The sequence below is a fragment of the Fopius arisanus genome, unplaced genomic scaffold (assembly GCF_000806365.1).
Source record: "Fopius arisanus strain USDA-PBARC FA_bdor unplaced genomic scaffold, ASM80636v1 scaffold00059, whole genome shotgun sequence".
In the NCBI taxonomy this organism is placed as follows: domain Eukaryota; kingdom Metazoa; phylum Arthropoda; class Insecta; order Hymenoptera; family Braconidae; genus Fopius; species Fopius arisanus.
The window spans coordinates 640,378-653,522 of NW_011887798.1; the positions used below are offsets into that span (position 1 = coordinate 640,378).

The window sequence follows — 13,145 nt, forward strand, 5'->3', positions numbered from 1 at the left end:
TTCATTTCTGATTATATATGTTTCCCTGTTTCCAAATACAGTTACCTTGTCGGGAATATCTCGAAATCTAAGGAAAAAACCCAATTTTCACTCGAATCCTTACTTGCACCTCTCGTTTCGCTCTACGGAAAAGATTTTAGCAAAAATCTCGAAATCTTCCTCGGGTACTGAGATATTCCTCAAACACCGGTCGAGGCTTTTTCCTGTCGATAAAAGGGACTTCGGACTTAGCAATTGAATTCACTCGTCACGTAATTACCCTCCCCCACTTTTCCCTCATTGTTGGACTCAAAGAGGATTGACTAAAGTAGAGGGCCAGTTCTAGGGGTTTGAGTGACCCCACCGGCATCGTAGTACCTCATCCCAAGTGAGAGATGGCGCCACACGCAATGTCTGCCCGTCATTACCGACTCAGTAACTGCCTCAGTAACAATCCAGCTGTCAGAGGGATCAGTCAACGGTGTGAATATTATTTTCTGCGTTATAATAAAAACAAAAATCAATTTCGTAACGCAGAAAATAACATTCACACCGTCGACTTGTCTCTCTGACAACGGGACTGCAACTGAGGCAGTTACCCAGTCGGTAATGACGGGCAGACATTGCGTGTGGCGCCATCTCTCCCTTGGAATGAGGTACTATGATGCCCCTGGGGTCATGCAAACCCCCAGAACTGACCCTCTACTTTAGTCAATTCTCATTGGTTGGACTCTTGAACCCATGGAAGAATTAGAAAAGTGCCACTAAAATTAATTCCCCTGGATTTATAAATTTTATTGCGAAAAATAATTAGTAAATATGTCGAGAGTTCTGGTTGGAGTCAAAAGAGTCATCGATTATGCAGTAAAGGTAAGTCTTATCACAATTATTAACAAATTATCAATCATTATTGCAGGATTGAAAGAATTGTTATCATTGCATTCCAATTAATCTCCACTGGTTTCATAAGAGAGATATCTGCAAATTTGCAACAACAACTGGAGATAAAAAATCTTGAGACATAAAACAAAGCTCTACAAATCAATTTGTTGTCACGAATTCATTTATAATCCATTTTTCACATTTAAATGAAAAAAAAAATTATATAGAAATGTATAGAACTCAATTACTAGATAATAAAATAATATAAATAATGACTGTTTAAATAAAAACCGTAATTACTCCCCAGATCCGCGTAAAACCGGACAAAACAGGTGTTGTAACAGATGGAGTGAAGCACTCGATGAATCCCTTTGACGAGATTGCGATCGAGGAGGCAGTGAGGATGAAGGAGAAAAAACTTGCTGAAGAGGTGATTGCAGTGTCGTGTGGTCCACCTCAGGCCCAGGAGGTACTTCGTACTGCCCTAGCAATGGGAGCAGACAGAGCCATCCACGTGGAAGTCTCTGGACCAGAGTACGATACCCTCCAACCCTTCCACGTCTCCAAAATCCTGGCGAAGCTCGCCCAAGACGAGAAGGCTGACCTTGTAATCCTGGGGAAGCAGGCGATCGATGATGACTGCAATCAGACAGCTCAGATGACTGCTGGTGTGCTTGATTGGCCATGTGGCACCTTCTGCAGCAAAGTAATTCATTCTCTACTCCTATTGCATAATTTTCTCATCAATTATTAACTATTTATTAATTTGTTATTGTATGATTTCCCTTTAAATAAAATGAAACCAATAAAATGTTGCTTTCAGGTGGAGTCTAGCTCTGGAGAGCTGACCATCACCAGAGAAGTCGACGGGGGACTGGAGACCCTGAAGATAAAAACCCCAGCAGTTCTAAGTGCTGATCTTCGTCTGAATGAGCCACGCTACGCTACTTTACCAAATATAATGAAAGCGAAGAAGAAACCGATCAAAAAGACAACCCCCAAAGACCTGGGGATCGAGACAGCCCCGAGGGTGGAAATAAAATCAGTGGATGAGCCCCCAGTGAGACAGGGTGGCTCGATCCTTCCTGATGCCGATGCCCTGGTGGCAAAACTCAAGGAGAAGGGCTTCGCTTGAGGCAGACATTCAATCTGCAGAAGGAAGTACTCCCTGAAGAGGACGAACGTCTCAAAATAATCCCATGCAACGCGCCAAGTCACCACGTTTCATTGGATTCAATTTAATCATGAGGAATAAAATTCTATCGATTCTTAATTCGATTGTAAATAATACTATTTTTTATAAAACATTTTTATGGTGGAATAAATATTTACATTGGCAGATATTCGATTGTTTATTGATATTTATTGTTAATTCAATAATTTTGCTGAGTGATTTGACGTTTTTATTTAGTTTCCAGGAATTCATATTTTTGAACTGACCTCCAAACGCGCGCGCTTTATTTACAAACAAAATGGCGATGGTATCTCACGTGTTGTCTCGGTGTTTCCGGCATTTGGAGCAAAGAGTGATTATTATTAATAATACCAGACCAATTCATGGAATATTCTGTGGTAATATTAACATTAGTACTGAAAATAGAGTTAATAAATTCAGTGACGCCTCAAGAGATTCCCTTTGTCTCAATCATAACCTAAATTGCACGTTCCGACGATGGAAACACAACAGGAGCAGTAAAAAGGTATGAAAAACCACCACAAATCTCTAAATGATAAATAATTACATAATTAATTAATTAATCAATTGGTTACGAGGAAATTACAACTCCCAATTGAAAAAGTGACAGCTAAATAGTGAATTTTATGGCATAGGTGCCCGTAGTAAGGCGATTCTAACCTCACTTTGCTCGATAGAATCGGATTACGGGTCCAATGACATAAAATAGTGTACGAAACAAGTGCGTTATGGATGTTTTGACTCGTGGAATTGTAAAACTCGCTTTCAGCTCGTGTTACAACCCTCCCACGAGCCAAGAAATCCATTACGCACTCGTTGCATAATATAGTATTCTCTCACGCTTTTTCACTCCTGTCGTTCATATTTGCCTGGAAACATTTACAGGGACAACATCGAGAGGAGGATGAAGACCTGGAGGACAAAGACGACGAGGAAATGCAGTTATTGGCTCATGGAAAGAATAATAAAATAATTACCCCGAGTACTAGTTCAATGAGAATCGACGCAGTCGTCAAAGCTGCACTTGGAATTGCCAGGAGGTACGTCAATTGAATTAAATATTTAATTGTTTATAACAACTCTGATTTTGCGTTTAGTCAAGCAGATGTAGCTCTCTACGAGAGTAAAATCCGTGTGAACAGTGAAAAAGTCCTGAAGAAAGGGTATCAAGTGAGTTTTTCTCATTATCATCCCAAATTAATCACAAATTAATTAATATCATATTCGTAATCCACTGAAACTAATTATTCTCCACCAAAAAATGTTTGTCCACAATTATTCGTGAACAATTAGTTTTCCTAATTGAATAATGACATAACCTCAAGCAGAAACAATTTTTTTCTCCAAAAACAATTGGATAATTGTAAACAAATTATGATTATCCCCCAGGTGGCCATCAACGACGTGATCGACTTTATCGTCGGCCCGAGCCCCAAAAATCCGAAATTCACGATCGTAACCCGAATAACAATTCTGGACGCAAAACTGAATGTCGACACGATAAAATTAAAAATCCTCCGAGAGAAGAACCTTGTGGTGGACGACTACATGGACTCCTACAAGCTGGAGACATCAGACTAAAATAAAATCTACAAAATCATTGATTCGCCTGTAAATATCTGTACAAAATATAATCTCGAATTTTCATTTACATCATTAATTGCTCGTTGAAAAGAAAAAAAAAATGATCACATGCAATTAACAGAAGTCTTCAGTTCTTGGAGAATTCCTGGAGCATCACGAGAGTTGGTCCGATGCCCAGGACGCCCTTCCCAGCGAGTTCCTTGAGCCCTTGGATTGCCCTGTGGAGCTCTCCACCCCTGCAGATCCTCTCCAGAACCTTTTCCCTGAGCTCCTCCCCCAGGAACTGAAGGAGAGCTGCAGCAACGTGAATTCTGCTCTTGAGGCAGCCCTCCACGACGTCCTGGAACTCGATTTTATGAACAACTGGACATGCATGGAGCATCCTGAGGGCATCAACGGCGTCCTGGATAGCCTCGCCATTCCCGAGCCTTGCGAGCCCATCCGAAATAACAAGTTGCCAAGCAGAGATGTATCCAGAGTAATTAACAAGTCGATCGAGTCCAGAGAGAATCATGAGACTCCTCTTGAGCTCCTTGACGAGCCCCATCCTGACCATTCGCCCCAAGGCGGCATCGAGGACATCGAAATCCTCGAGACCAAAGTCCAGAAATATCTGGGGGATGAGTCCCAGGGCCCTGGCCACCCCGAACTGACTGTTCACCAGTACCTGAACGAGTTTTTGCTTGGAGCAGCTCTCGAATCCACTGACGCTGTACCCAATCCCCAGCCTCTGGAGCTCCGTGAGGTACTGGAGGCTCTTCATGTGCTGGTGAAACTGCTCGCGATTGATTTTCGTGTAACTCTGGAGCTCGGCCTCGTCGGTGAGGGACTGGATGACTCTGAGAGATCTGAATCTCACTCCAGCATTGTAATTCTCCTTCTCATCAAAGGCAACGTGCACCAGGTAATGAATGAACTCGGATTTCCCCGAGACGACGTAGCACGCTCTCAGGAGATTGTCATCAGTGGTGAATGTATCGTCGTGATCCTCTCGAAATACCGCTGTGATGCTGTCGTTTTTCGTCTCACAGGACTCAGGTTGAAGCCAATCGGAGAGTAAATTTCCCCGGATCTTGTGGAGATTTAGGGGGAGAACCTCCCCCAGGGCGTCAACAGCTGAATTGATGTCAGGACGATGACGAGTGGCACTTCTGTATCTCTGGGGAATGGAGGGGTCTTTGTAGAGAGAAATTATCAACTCCTCGTGTCGATCCACGAGGTTGAGGTACTCCGGGAGTCCGAGACCATAGGAATGCAAGATGTGCTTCGAGGTATTGATCACGTATTTCTCCTTGATCCTGGGGAATTTGTTGGCAGGATCTGCCTCGTCGCCGCACAACTCCTTCCACTCCTCCATGTACAGGAAACACTCCTTGGCAGCTGCCACGAGGTCTGCACCAGGTGGTGTGTGATTTACAACGTAATACAGAGAAGCTGTTCCATACATGAGTCTATCGACACCTTTCATGCACTCCAGGCACTTCTTGATGTCCTTGAGAAGTCCTGAGTTCCTTGAATTGACTGACCACGTGGTGGAGAGTCCCCTGGAGGTCTCCCAGGCGTCGTTCGTTGAGTTTCTCACTGCCAGGGTGCAGATGTTGGGAGTGGATATCCCTAGGACTGGAGCGATACTCAGCCACAGCTCATAAGTCTTGAGATTGAGCTCAGGCATGACAATTTTGAAATCAACCCTTGGAAAAAATGGAAGTCTCCACTTGGCGATCTCTGGTAGCTGTGGCTCCTGACACCAGTTCAACCAGGCATCTGTCTCCACCTCCGTAGGCTTACCAATTCTCGTGTAATTCTGGAGGAAACACAAATGACTGATCCAGTCAATTTTATCATTCATCTCAGCGATCTCCAGGGCAATCAAGAAGACCTCGTAGTGATACATGTTGAAGGACGGAGTTGTCAGGGCATCCACCAGGTACTTCTTCATGGCTGTCTTGTCCTCGATCTCTGCAGCCACTTTTTTCGACTCCACGATCAATTCTTTTACCTGTTTATCATCGATCTTCAAGGTGGATGGCTGGTGACCCTCATGCCTCCTCAACTCTGGCTCCCACGTGGTGAGGAGAATTTCCAGGTAGCTGAGACAACAGTCAGTGAATATGAATCCAAAGTCCTGGCAAAAATCCCTGAGGACCTCCAGAGTGTCAGGCTTCTTCGAGGTCATTATTCTCTTCAAGATATTTCTTTTGTCCTCGTTACTGCTGGTGATGACTTCCCTGTAGGGGACACCACAGGTGGCGAGCCTCTGAGCCCAGTTGTGGAGGAGTCTCGATGATTTCAATGCCTCTATCTGCACCATGTTATTCGTCAACCTGAAGTACTCGTAGCTGAGCTCCTTTATCACACGATCTCGTCGCTGGTCGTTCTCGTACAGCTGTCCGCAATGCTCCAGGAGCTTCAGGGAGTTGCTCCTGGGGAGGCTGAAGAGACAGACAAGCCCCAGGTGGACGTCGAAGACGATGGCATCGATTACCTTCTTCAGCATCATCGAGTTGCACGTGTTGAGGATCGATTTAACCTCCTGGAGCATCGCCTCGCTCTTGGGTAATAGTGAGGACATCCTCAGGTACATAGAGGTGAGGATCTTTAGGACTGCGAGATCGTGGTGCTCGTTCATAAGACCCCGAGTTCTCACGGCCAAACTCCTCCTGACGACGAGCATCTCCGCGTGAATTGAATTATTACTGGAATTATTCTCGTGATGACAGGACAGAGCGAGGAGATCCTTGAGATAAGGGATGAGAACGTCACCGGAGGATATCGAGGCGTCCCTGTAAATGGGGTAAAGAGACGTCTCCTGGAGCTCTCGGGGGTGGCTGACAGCTTCATTGTACGAGTTTATGTCAATCAGGGAATCTAGGACGTGGGGTAAATCTTCGGTGGGAGAGCACATGGATATTGTTGAGATGAGAGTCTTCAGGGCTCTGGCCAGTATGGGATCGTCCTCTGCTTCCAGCATCACCTGGGAGATCATCCTCAAGGACATCTGGCACTCATCGGGGTTCAGGATGTCCCACGTGCTCACACGATTTATCAAAAACTCCTGGAGAACTTTCACATTTTTCGTTGCTTCGAAGTACTCGTACACCCCTGATAATTTGGGGAGCCCCAGGAGGCTTGAGACTCGGTCGAGCTGTCTCAGGATTTCCTCTCCCGGGTCACCAATCTCAATGAGACCCGAGATGAACTCTAGGAGGATCTGTTTTTTACTGGAGAAATAATCGCGAACGTTGAGAGAAATTTTGAATTGAGTCTTCAAGACATAAATTGCTCTCAGGTGGGGGATCCTCTTCAGGGTGTCATCGTTGCTCTTCGATAGTCTCGACAGGGGCCCCAGGATCTCGACGTAGAATCCCAGGGAGGGATCCTCGAACTCCCCGAAGTTGTTGAGCCTCACCTGGAGATCATTGATGATGTGTTTGCAGCAGAAATCGAAGATCTCATCCTCGAGAGCCTCTAGAATCCTCGTCACCTTGTCCAGGTCACCTGTCCTCAGGTGATAACTAACACAGACTCCCATTATCCTCTTCTGTTTATTCTTCTGATCGTTTTTCGTCAACTCCAGGAGGTCCTCGATCATGCTGTCACGATCCTCACGGATTATTCTGTGGTAGAGGTTCGGGGTGAGGCCGACGTGGGCGAATCCGTACTTCTTCATGATTAATTTAACAGCCACCGAGCTGCTCTCGATTCTTATCTGCCCCACCAGGGGATGATCACACCTGCAGCTCTCCTCAGCAAGTCCAGAGACAGCTGGGGACCAGGGGACTGGCGCCTTCTTGAGTACCTCGAGCACCTGCTGGAGTTTATTCTGAACGTTGTGAATATGTCCAATGACGACTGCCAGTCTTTTGTCCCAGGGTGCTCTCTCCCACATCCACCAGCCCTTGGACATCTTGAGAATTTTTCCAACGTACGACGACAACACCTGATCATTTCTCAGGGAGTTGTTCATCATGTACTGCTGGACGAAATTAATCATCAACGAGGGAATCTCGTCGATGTGAATCTTGTTGAGAAGAAGATGAATTACGTCTGTGGGATCCCCCAGGTAGATCCCCAGGGGTATCATGATTTTATATTTCGTCTTGAGATCCTGGAGATCAGACATCGCCTGCACCAGCCTCTGGAGCATCATCAGATGGGAGTCCTTGGAGGCGTACTGCTGGTGAAATTGAAAGCACACGTTGTACTCCTCGAATTGGAGCATCGAGACGAGTCCCTCGGCGAATTCCAGGCCGATCCTGGGCCACGAGTCTCTGTGGTAGATCTCCAGGGATCTGGTTCTCTTGAGGGACCACTGGAGAATCGATGGGAGGCTTGTGGGTATGAGAGCAGTAGCTGAGGGAATGAAGTGGTGGAGCCATGGCCACAGGGACGATGGCTCCAGAGCTTCGGGAATTGCCTCCAGGAGGTGCTCAATGCTGGAGTTAGTCATCTGGGGAAAGGGTGTGTGACGAATCCAGAGGAGAGCTGCTGAGTCCATCTCGCCCAGCGTCAGGTATCTCCTGCATTCCTCCAGGAGATTTGACCTTGAAAATCGGTTCCAGTCGTCGATGCTGTGGGACGTGTGGATTAACTCGAAGGTTTCCAGTCTTCTCAGGGTCTCTGACACCTGGTGGAGAAGTCTTGAGAGCGATTCCTGGGATTGCTGGCACCCTGAGCTGAGGTATTCCACAATTCTCCTTCTAGAGTACGTCAGGAGTCGTCGTGTCTCCTGGTAATCCCTCGTCAGGGCGTTTTTGCAGCACTCGTAAACAAATTCCACGTCTTTTATTTTATCCAACGTCTCCAGGAAGAAATTCACATCGACGAATTCCTTGGAGTGCACTGACGGCTGGAGTCGCTCCATTAGCATTCTGGCCTCCGCGTGGAACACCATCTCCTCGTCGAGACCAAATTTCCTGGAGAATTCTCTGGCTTCCTCGAATTTTTGTCGTCTCAGGAGCCTCTGGAGTCGAAACTCGGGGGAACTCTCCTCGATTGCTTTGATCCTGATGGTGTCAATCACTCCCCGCTGGTTTCTTGCCCCCTCCAGGAAGATCAAGTGATCCACGATGTGGTTAAGATCCACCAGGTAGCAATCCCTGGGTACCACCATCGAGAACTTCACCTGGAAGTCTGGATAACTCATTAAGTGGAGGGACGTGGTATCCTCGGAGGGCTGGGGAGTCATCAACACCAGGAGGTGGTGGTCTGTCGCCTCGGGGATCACGACGAAGTCCTCGATGGGACCGTTGTGAATTTTTTTCGAGAGGAGAGTCAATCGGCAGACGATGGAAAGGGCTCCATCGCTCCTCAGGGCGATCATTCCTGAGTAGTTCTCGAAGAACTGGAGTTTTTTGTAGCGATAGGGGAGGGACTTCAGGGGGCAGGAGATCTTTCTGGTGTGGAGGAGGACCTCGTCCCCGAGGGTGACCAGGGATTTCTCTCTGGGGGTGAATGAGGCCGAGGAAATTGGAGAGCTCTCTGACAGAATTTTTATTTTTGAGAGGTCGATTTTCTCGCACGGATTTATCGACGGGTGTATGAGGATCTTCCCCGAGGAGGTGACCATTGTCAGGGCCAGGGTGCTTCCTTCCTCCTTCAGGGACAGGTGGATGATTGTGTCGCAGTTGTAGGACTCCAGGTCCAGGCAGAAGAGCTGCTTGGATCCCAGGGAGAGGTTGAAGCAGTGGATAATACCTGGGGCAATCGCTGCGAACAGAAGCTCTGAGGATGAGACAGTATAGCTCGTCACTGGAGAGTCGAACCCGATGCTCGTGAGGATCTCCTGACAAGAGTCGTCGGAGAAAATCGTCAGCGAGTTGTCCACCGAGATGCAGAGGAACGTGTGCTCGAAGGAGGCGTGAACTCTTGGGGGCGCCTGCAAAATTTAATCGAGTGTTGTTTTTTTTTGGCAGAACCACTTGGTTTAGAGAAAAATGCGTTAAAGTTTTTTTGTGTGGAATTTAATTCTGCGGCTATAATCTCTTGTCACTTTTTTTCGTGGGCTCAACGGTTTCCGAGATATCCAGAAAATTGTCACCAGGTTAGTAAAGCAATTCACATCATGTCAAAATTATTGTCGGGGTTTTCGGAGAGTATCTCGAGAATCTGATGATTTTGAAGAAAATGTCAGAAGGATTTTTTGTGCGGGATAAAATATTCTACAAAAAAGTCCTCTGGTGTTTTCGCCTAAGGCCAACGGTTTTAGAGATATTTGCGAAAAACCGCAACAGCAGTAATTATAATAATCTCTTTTGCTTCGATTTTTCCCAGGAATTTCTTACCTGAGGCTCTTCATGACCCTGGAGACCTGGCTGAGGCTCCTCCGGGCTGTCACATTGAATCGTCGCCCTAGTCCAGGTCTCGTAAATAGCTCCATCGTGTTCTGCCACTGTTCGAGCACCAAAATTCACGGTTTCGTCCTCAGCGTCAAATCCGGAGATCACTCTCGTCCAGTGCACCATTTCGCCAATTTGCTGTGGTTTTTCGCACTACTCCACGATCATTTATGTCTTCAGCGGATTTTCCAGCGGGCTAAATCATTTTCTGGACGCGATTGCACAAGGAAAAGTCACAATTTGCTACAAGTACGTTAAAACTTTCAAACAGTCCCAACAGTTCACTACACATGCGTAAAACCTGTGATACGCATGCGTAACATTTGCAATACGCATGCGTAACATTTGGAATACGCATGCGTGACGTTTGGAATACGCATGCGTGAATTTTAGAATACGCATGCGTGAATTTTAGAATACGCATGCGTATTGCAAATGTTACGCATGCGTATTGCAAATATTACGTACACGTATTCCGAAGATTACGCATGCGTATTGCAAGTATCACGCATGCGTATTGCAAATGTTACGCATGCGTATTGCAAATATTACGCATGCGTATTGCAAACATTACGTACACGTATTCCAAATGTTACGCATGCGTATTGCAAATGTTACGCATGCGTATTCTAAGGTTGACGCATGCGTATTCTAAGATCGACGCATGCGTATTCCAAATGTCACGCATGCGTATTGCAAATGTCGCGCATGCGTATTCCAAAGATCACGCATGCGTATTGCAAATGTCGCGCATGCGCCACGACTCAACTACGCAGGCGTCCATCTCCCCTAGCGTCATTCTTCAGTATACCAAGCAACAGTTCGGAGGTTAGCGTTGCGTGTGATATTCCTGTTTGTTGTTTTCATAGTTTTGAATTTATAACCTATCAAAGGTCTCGAAACTGATTGAGTAGCATTCCGACCAACTGAAATCGACGTTATGACGAATGAAACGCCTGCCGTCCAAGAATTCAAACTCGATCCCGACTGCGAGTTGCGGTTCGAGGTCGAGAGCAAGAACGATAAGGTGACACTCGAGGTAAACAAGAAACACTCGCAATAGAACAATTAAATAATCACCCAAATCTCCGAGCCTAAAACCCAAAATAAATTTTTAAAAAAAATCGAATAATTCCACTCCCGATTTTCAACCTTTAATAACTCGAAATCGGCATAGTGAAATTGCACGATTTTTTTTTTCATTCAAAGGTATTTTCGCAGTCTTAAAATGCAACCTGATTTATCTAAATGGCATCGTTGAATAAGGAGATATTAATTTTTTAATTCTAATAGTTAACCTCATTAATAACCTAAATGTTTTCCCTCAGCTGAAATCGGGTCTAGCAGAAGTCTTTGGCACAGAGCTGGTGAAAAACAAGAAATATAACTTCGGCTTCGGTGCTAAAGTGGCGATATTCACGTGGCAAGGATGTACCCTGGAGATAACGGGTAAAACAGACGTGAGTTACATCGCAAAAGAGACGCCAATGGGTATCTACTTGAATTGTCACGCGGCGATGGAGCGAATGCGAGACGCAGCTGAGAAAAAGGACTCGAGGGGTCCAATTACGATGGTAGTGGGTCCCTCAGACGTGGGTAAATCAACTCTGTGTAGAATCCTCTTGAATTACGGTGTGAGAATGGGAAGACGCCCCATATTCGTCGACCTGGACGTTGGTCAGGGTCACATAGCAGTACCTGGTACCCTTGGGGCACTTCTGGTGGAGAGGCCCTCAAACGTTGTCGAGGGATTCTCTCAGCAGGCACCCCTTGTCTTCCACTTTGGTCACAAATCTCCAAGTAGCAATATCGCCCTCTACAATCTCCTGGTGACGAGGCTGGCTGAGGTATGCGCTGACAGACTCCAGGCGAACAAGAAGGCCAAAGCATCGGGTATTGTTATCAATACATGTGGATGGGTCAAGGGCGGTGGCTATAAACTTCTCACACACGCTGCACAAGCATTCGAGGTCGATGCCATTCTTGTTCTGGATCAGGAGAGGCTCTACAACGAACTCGTCAGGGGAATGCCGGAATTCGTCAAGGTTGTGTTTTTACCTAAGAGTGGAGGAGTCGTCGAGAGGAGTCAGACGATGAGGAGTGAGTCACGGGATCAGAGGGTCAGGGAGTACTTCTATGGATCCAAGACTCCACTTTATCCGCACAGCTTTGAGGTGAAGTGGAGTGAAGCTAGGATTTATAAAATTGGAGCTCCTGTTCTACCTGCATCGTGCATGCCTCTTGGAATGAAGGCTGAGGACAATCTCACTAAGCTCGTTGCTGTCACACCTGGACCCAGTCTTCTTCATCATCTACTGTCCGTTTCTTTTGCTGATTCTCCTGAAGATGACGTCGTGCAGACTAACGTCGCTGGATTCGTCTGTGTGTGAGTAGCTTTAATCGCTTTTATCTTTCGTCGGTTGGAGTTTAGAGGAAAGTACTCGGGGACTTTTTTTTCGGGAATTTAATTCTACGAAAAAAATGTCTTATCGGTTTTTTTTGTAAACTCAATGGTTTCGGAGATATTTCGGAAATTGGTATCAAGGTTATGAGACAATTATTTTGGAGTAGTGGAAATTGTTACGGTTTTTGGAAATATCTCGGTGACCTTAGGCTTTAGTGAAAAATGGTAGAGGAATAATTTGTGGGGAATTGAATATTCCATAAAATTTTCCTCTTGCATTTTACTGTGGAAGTGACGGTTCTCAAAATAAATATAAATATTAAACGTTTTTTTCTTTTGCAGGACGAACGTAGATGTCGACAGGCAGACGATCACAGTCCTGAGTCCCCAGCCTCGACCTCTGCCCAACACAGTTCTTCTGCTCTCGGATATTCAGTTTATGGACAGCCACTGACAGGCGTTATTGTACATAATTATTTAATTGTAAATTGAAAATGAAAATCATGAATTTTTGTACGAAGCTAAACCTCTACTGTAATTATAATTATTGAATAAATTGAGACTTAATTCAACATTTTATCGTTTTATTTAAATAGTTATTATTATTACATAAATATTTAGCTATTGGCGAACAATATTGTGCCACCTCCTCCACCATTCTGCGCTCCTGATTCAAAATCTCGATTTTTGCTTGAAATTTTCAAACCCATTCGAAGGTTCTGAAACGCGGGAAATATAGTGCCACCTCTTTTGACATTATGTG

General features: G+C 45.6%; 4 protein-coding genes across 6 annotated transcripts; 3 read left to right on the forward strand and 1 right to left on the reverse strand.

Moving 5' to 3' along the window:
• Positions 1-711: 711 nt before the first annotated feature.
• Etfb (Electron transfer flavoprotein beta subunit) lies at positions 712-2,204 on the forward strand. 2 transcript variants are annotated; one of them, XM_011308337.1, is made up of 3 exons: positions 712-849; positions 1,169-1,567; positions 1,685-2,204. In XM_011308337.1, exons 1-3 carry the CDS (start codon positions 799-801, stop codon positions 1,994-1,996), a joined length of 762 nt encoding a protein of 253 aa, XP_011306639.1. In that variant the 5' UTR covers positions 712-798; the 3' UTR covers positions 1,997-2,204. The 2 variants fall into 2 exon arrangements, with proteins under 2 accessions (XP_011306639.1, XP_011306640.1); XM_011308338.1 differs by lacking the exon at positions 712-849 and adding an exon at positions 985-1,092.
• Positions 2,205-2,337: 133 nt separating this feature from the next.
• Positions 2,338-3,716, forward strand: LOC105268629 (uncharacterized). The gene is made up of 4 exons (XM_011308344.1): positions 2,338-2,561; positions 2,942-3,096; positions 3,154-3,226; positions 3,446-3,716. The coding sequence occupies exons 1-4, from the start codon at positions 2,340-2,342 to the stop codon at positions 3,635-3,637; spliced, it is 642 nt and encodes a 213-aa protein (XP_011306646.1). The 5' UTR covers positions 2,338-2,339; the 3' UTR covers positions 3,638-3,716.
• Positions 3,661-10,189, reverse strand: rod (rough deal). The gene is made up of 2 exons (XM_011308343.1): positions 9,925-10,189; positions 3,661-9,518 (listed from the first exon to the last, which is right to left on the reverse strand). The coding sequence occupies exons 1-2, from the start codon at positions 10,102-10,104 to the stop codon at positions 3,768-3,770; spliced, it is 5,931 nt and encodes a 1,976-aa protein (XP_011306645.1). The 5' UTR covers positions 10,105-10,189; the 3' UTR covers positions 3,661-3,767.
• On the forward strand, positions 10,145-12,911 carry cbc (crowded by cid). 2 transcript variants are annotated; one of them, XM_011308342.1, is made up of 4 exons: positions 10,145-10,227; positions 10,848-11,017; positions 11,307-12,364; positions 12,725-12,911. In XM_011308342.1, the coding sequence occupies exons 2-4, from the start codon at positions 10,919-10,921 to the stop codon at positions 12,834-12,836; spliced, it is 1,269 nt and encodes a 422-aa protein (XP_011306644.1). In that variant the 5' UTR covers positions 10,145-10,227; positions 10,848-10,918; the 3' UTR covers positions 12,837-12,911. The 2 variants fall into 2 exon arrangements, with proteins under 2 accessions (XP_011306644.1, XP_011306643.1); XM_011308341.1 differs by lacking the exon at positions 10,145-10,227 and having other exon boundaries at positions 10,650-11,017.
• The last annotated feature ends 234 nt before the right edge of the window (positions 12,912-13,145 follow it).

Excerpts from the sequence above, each read along its gene's own strand:
- Etfb (XM_011308337.1), top strand. The coding sequence starts at position 799 with ATGTCGAGAGTTCTGGTTGGAGTCAAAAGAGTCATCGATTATGCAGTA. Across the intron at positions 850-1,168 it reads TCATCGATTATGCAGTAAAG|ATCCGCGTAAAACCGGACAA; the intron begins GTAAGTCTTATC and ends ATTACTCCCCAG. Across the intron at positions 1,568-1,684 it reads GTGGCACCTTCTGCAGCAAA|GTGGAGTCTAGCTCTGGAGA; the intron begins GTAATTCATTCT and ends TGTTGCTTTCAG.
- LOC105268629 (XM_011308344.1), top strand. The coding sequence starts at position 2,340 with ATGGTATCTCACGTGTTGTCTCGGTGTTTCCGGCATTTGGAGCAAAGA. Across the intron at positions 2,562-2,941 it reads ACAACAGGAGCAGTAAAAAG|GGACAACATCGAGAGGAGGA; the intron begins GTATGAAAAACC and ends AAACATTTACAG. Across the intron at positions 3,097-3,153 it reads GCACTTGGAATTGCCAGGAG|TCAAGCAGATGTAGCTCTCT; the intron begins GTACGTCAATTG and ends TTTTGCGTTTAG.
- rod (XM_011308343.1), bottom strand. The coding sequence starts at position 10,104 with ATGGTGCACTGGACGAGAGTGATCTCCGGATTTGACGCTGAGGACGAA. Across the intron at positions 9,519-9,924 it reads AGGGTCATGAAGAGCCTCAG|GCGCCCCCAAGAGTTCACGC; the intron begins GTAAGAAATTCC and ends TAAATTTTGCAG.
- cbc (XM_011308342.1), top strand. The coding sequence starts at position 10,919 with ATGACGAATGAAACGCCTGCCGTCCAAGAATTCAAACTCGATCCCGAC. Across the intron at positions 11,018-11,306 it reads ACGATAAGGTGACACTCGAG|CTGAAATCGGGTCTAGCAGA; the intron begins GTAAACAAGAAA and ends GTTTTCCCTCAG. Across the intron at positions 12,365-12,724 it reads GTCGCTGGATTCGTCTGTGT|GACGAACGTAGATGTCGACA; the intron begins GTGAGTAGCTTT and ends TTTCTTTTGCAG.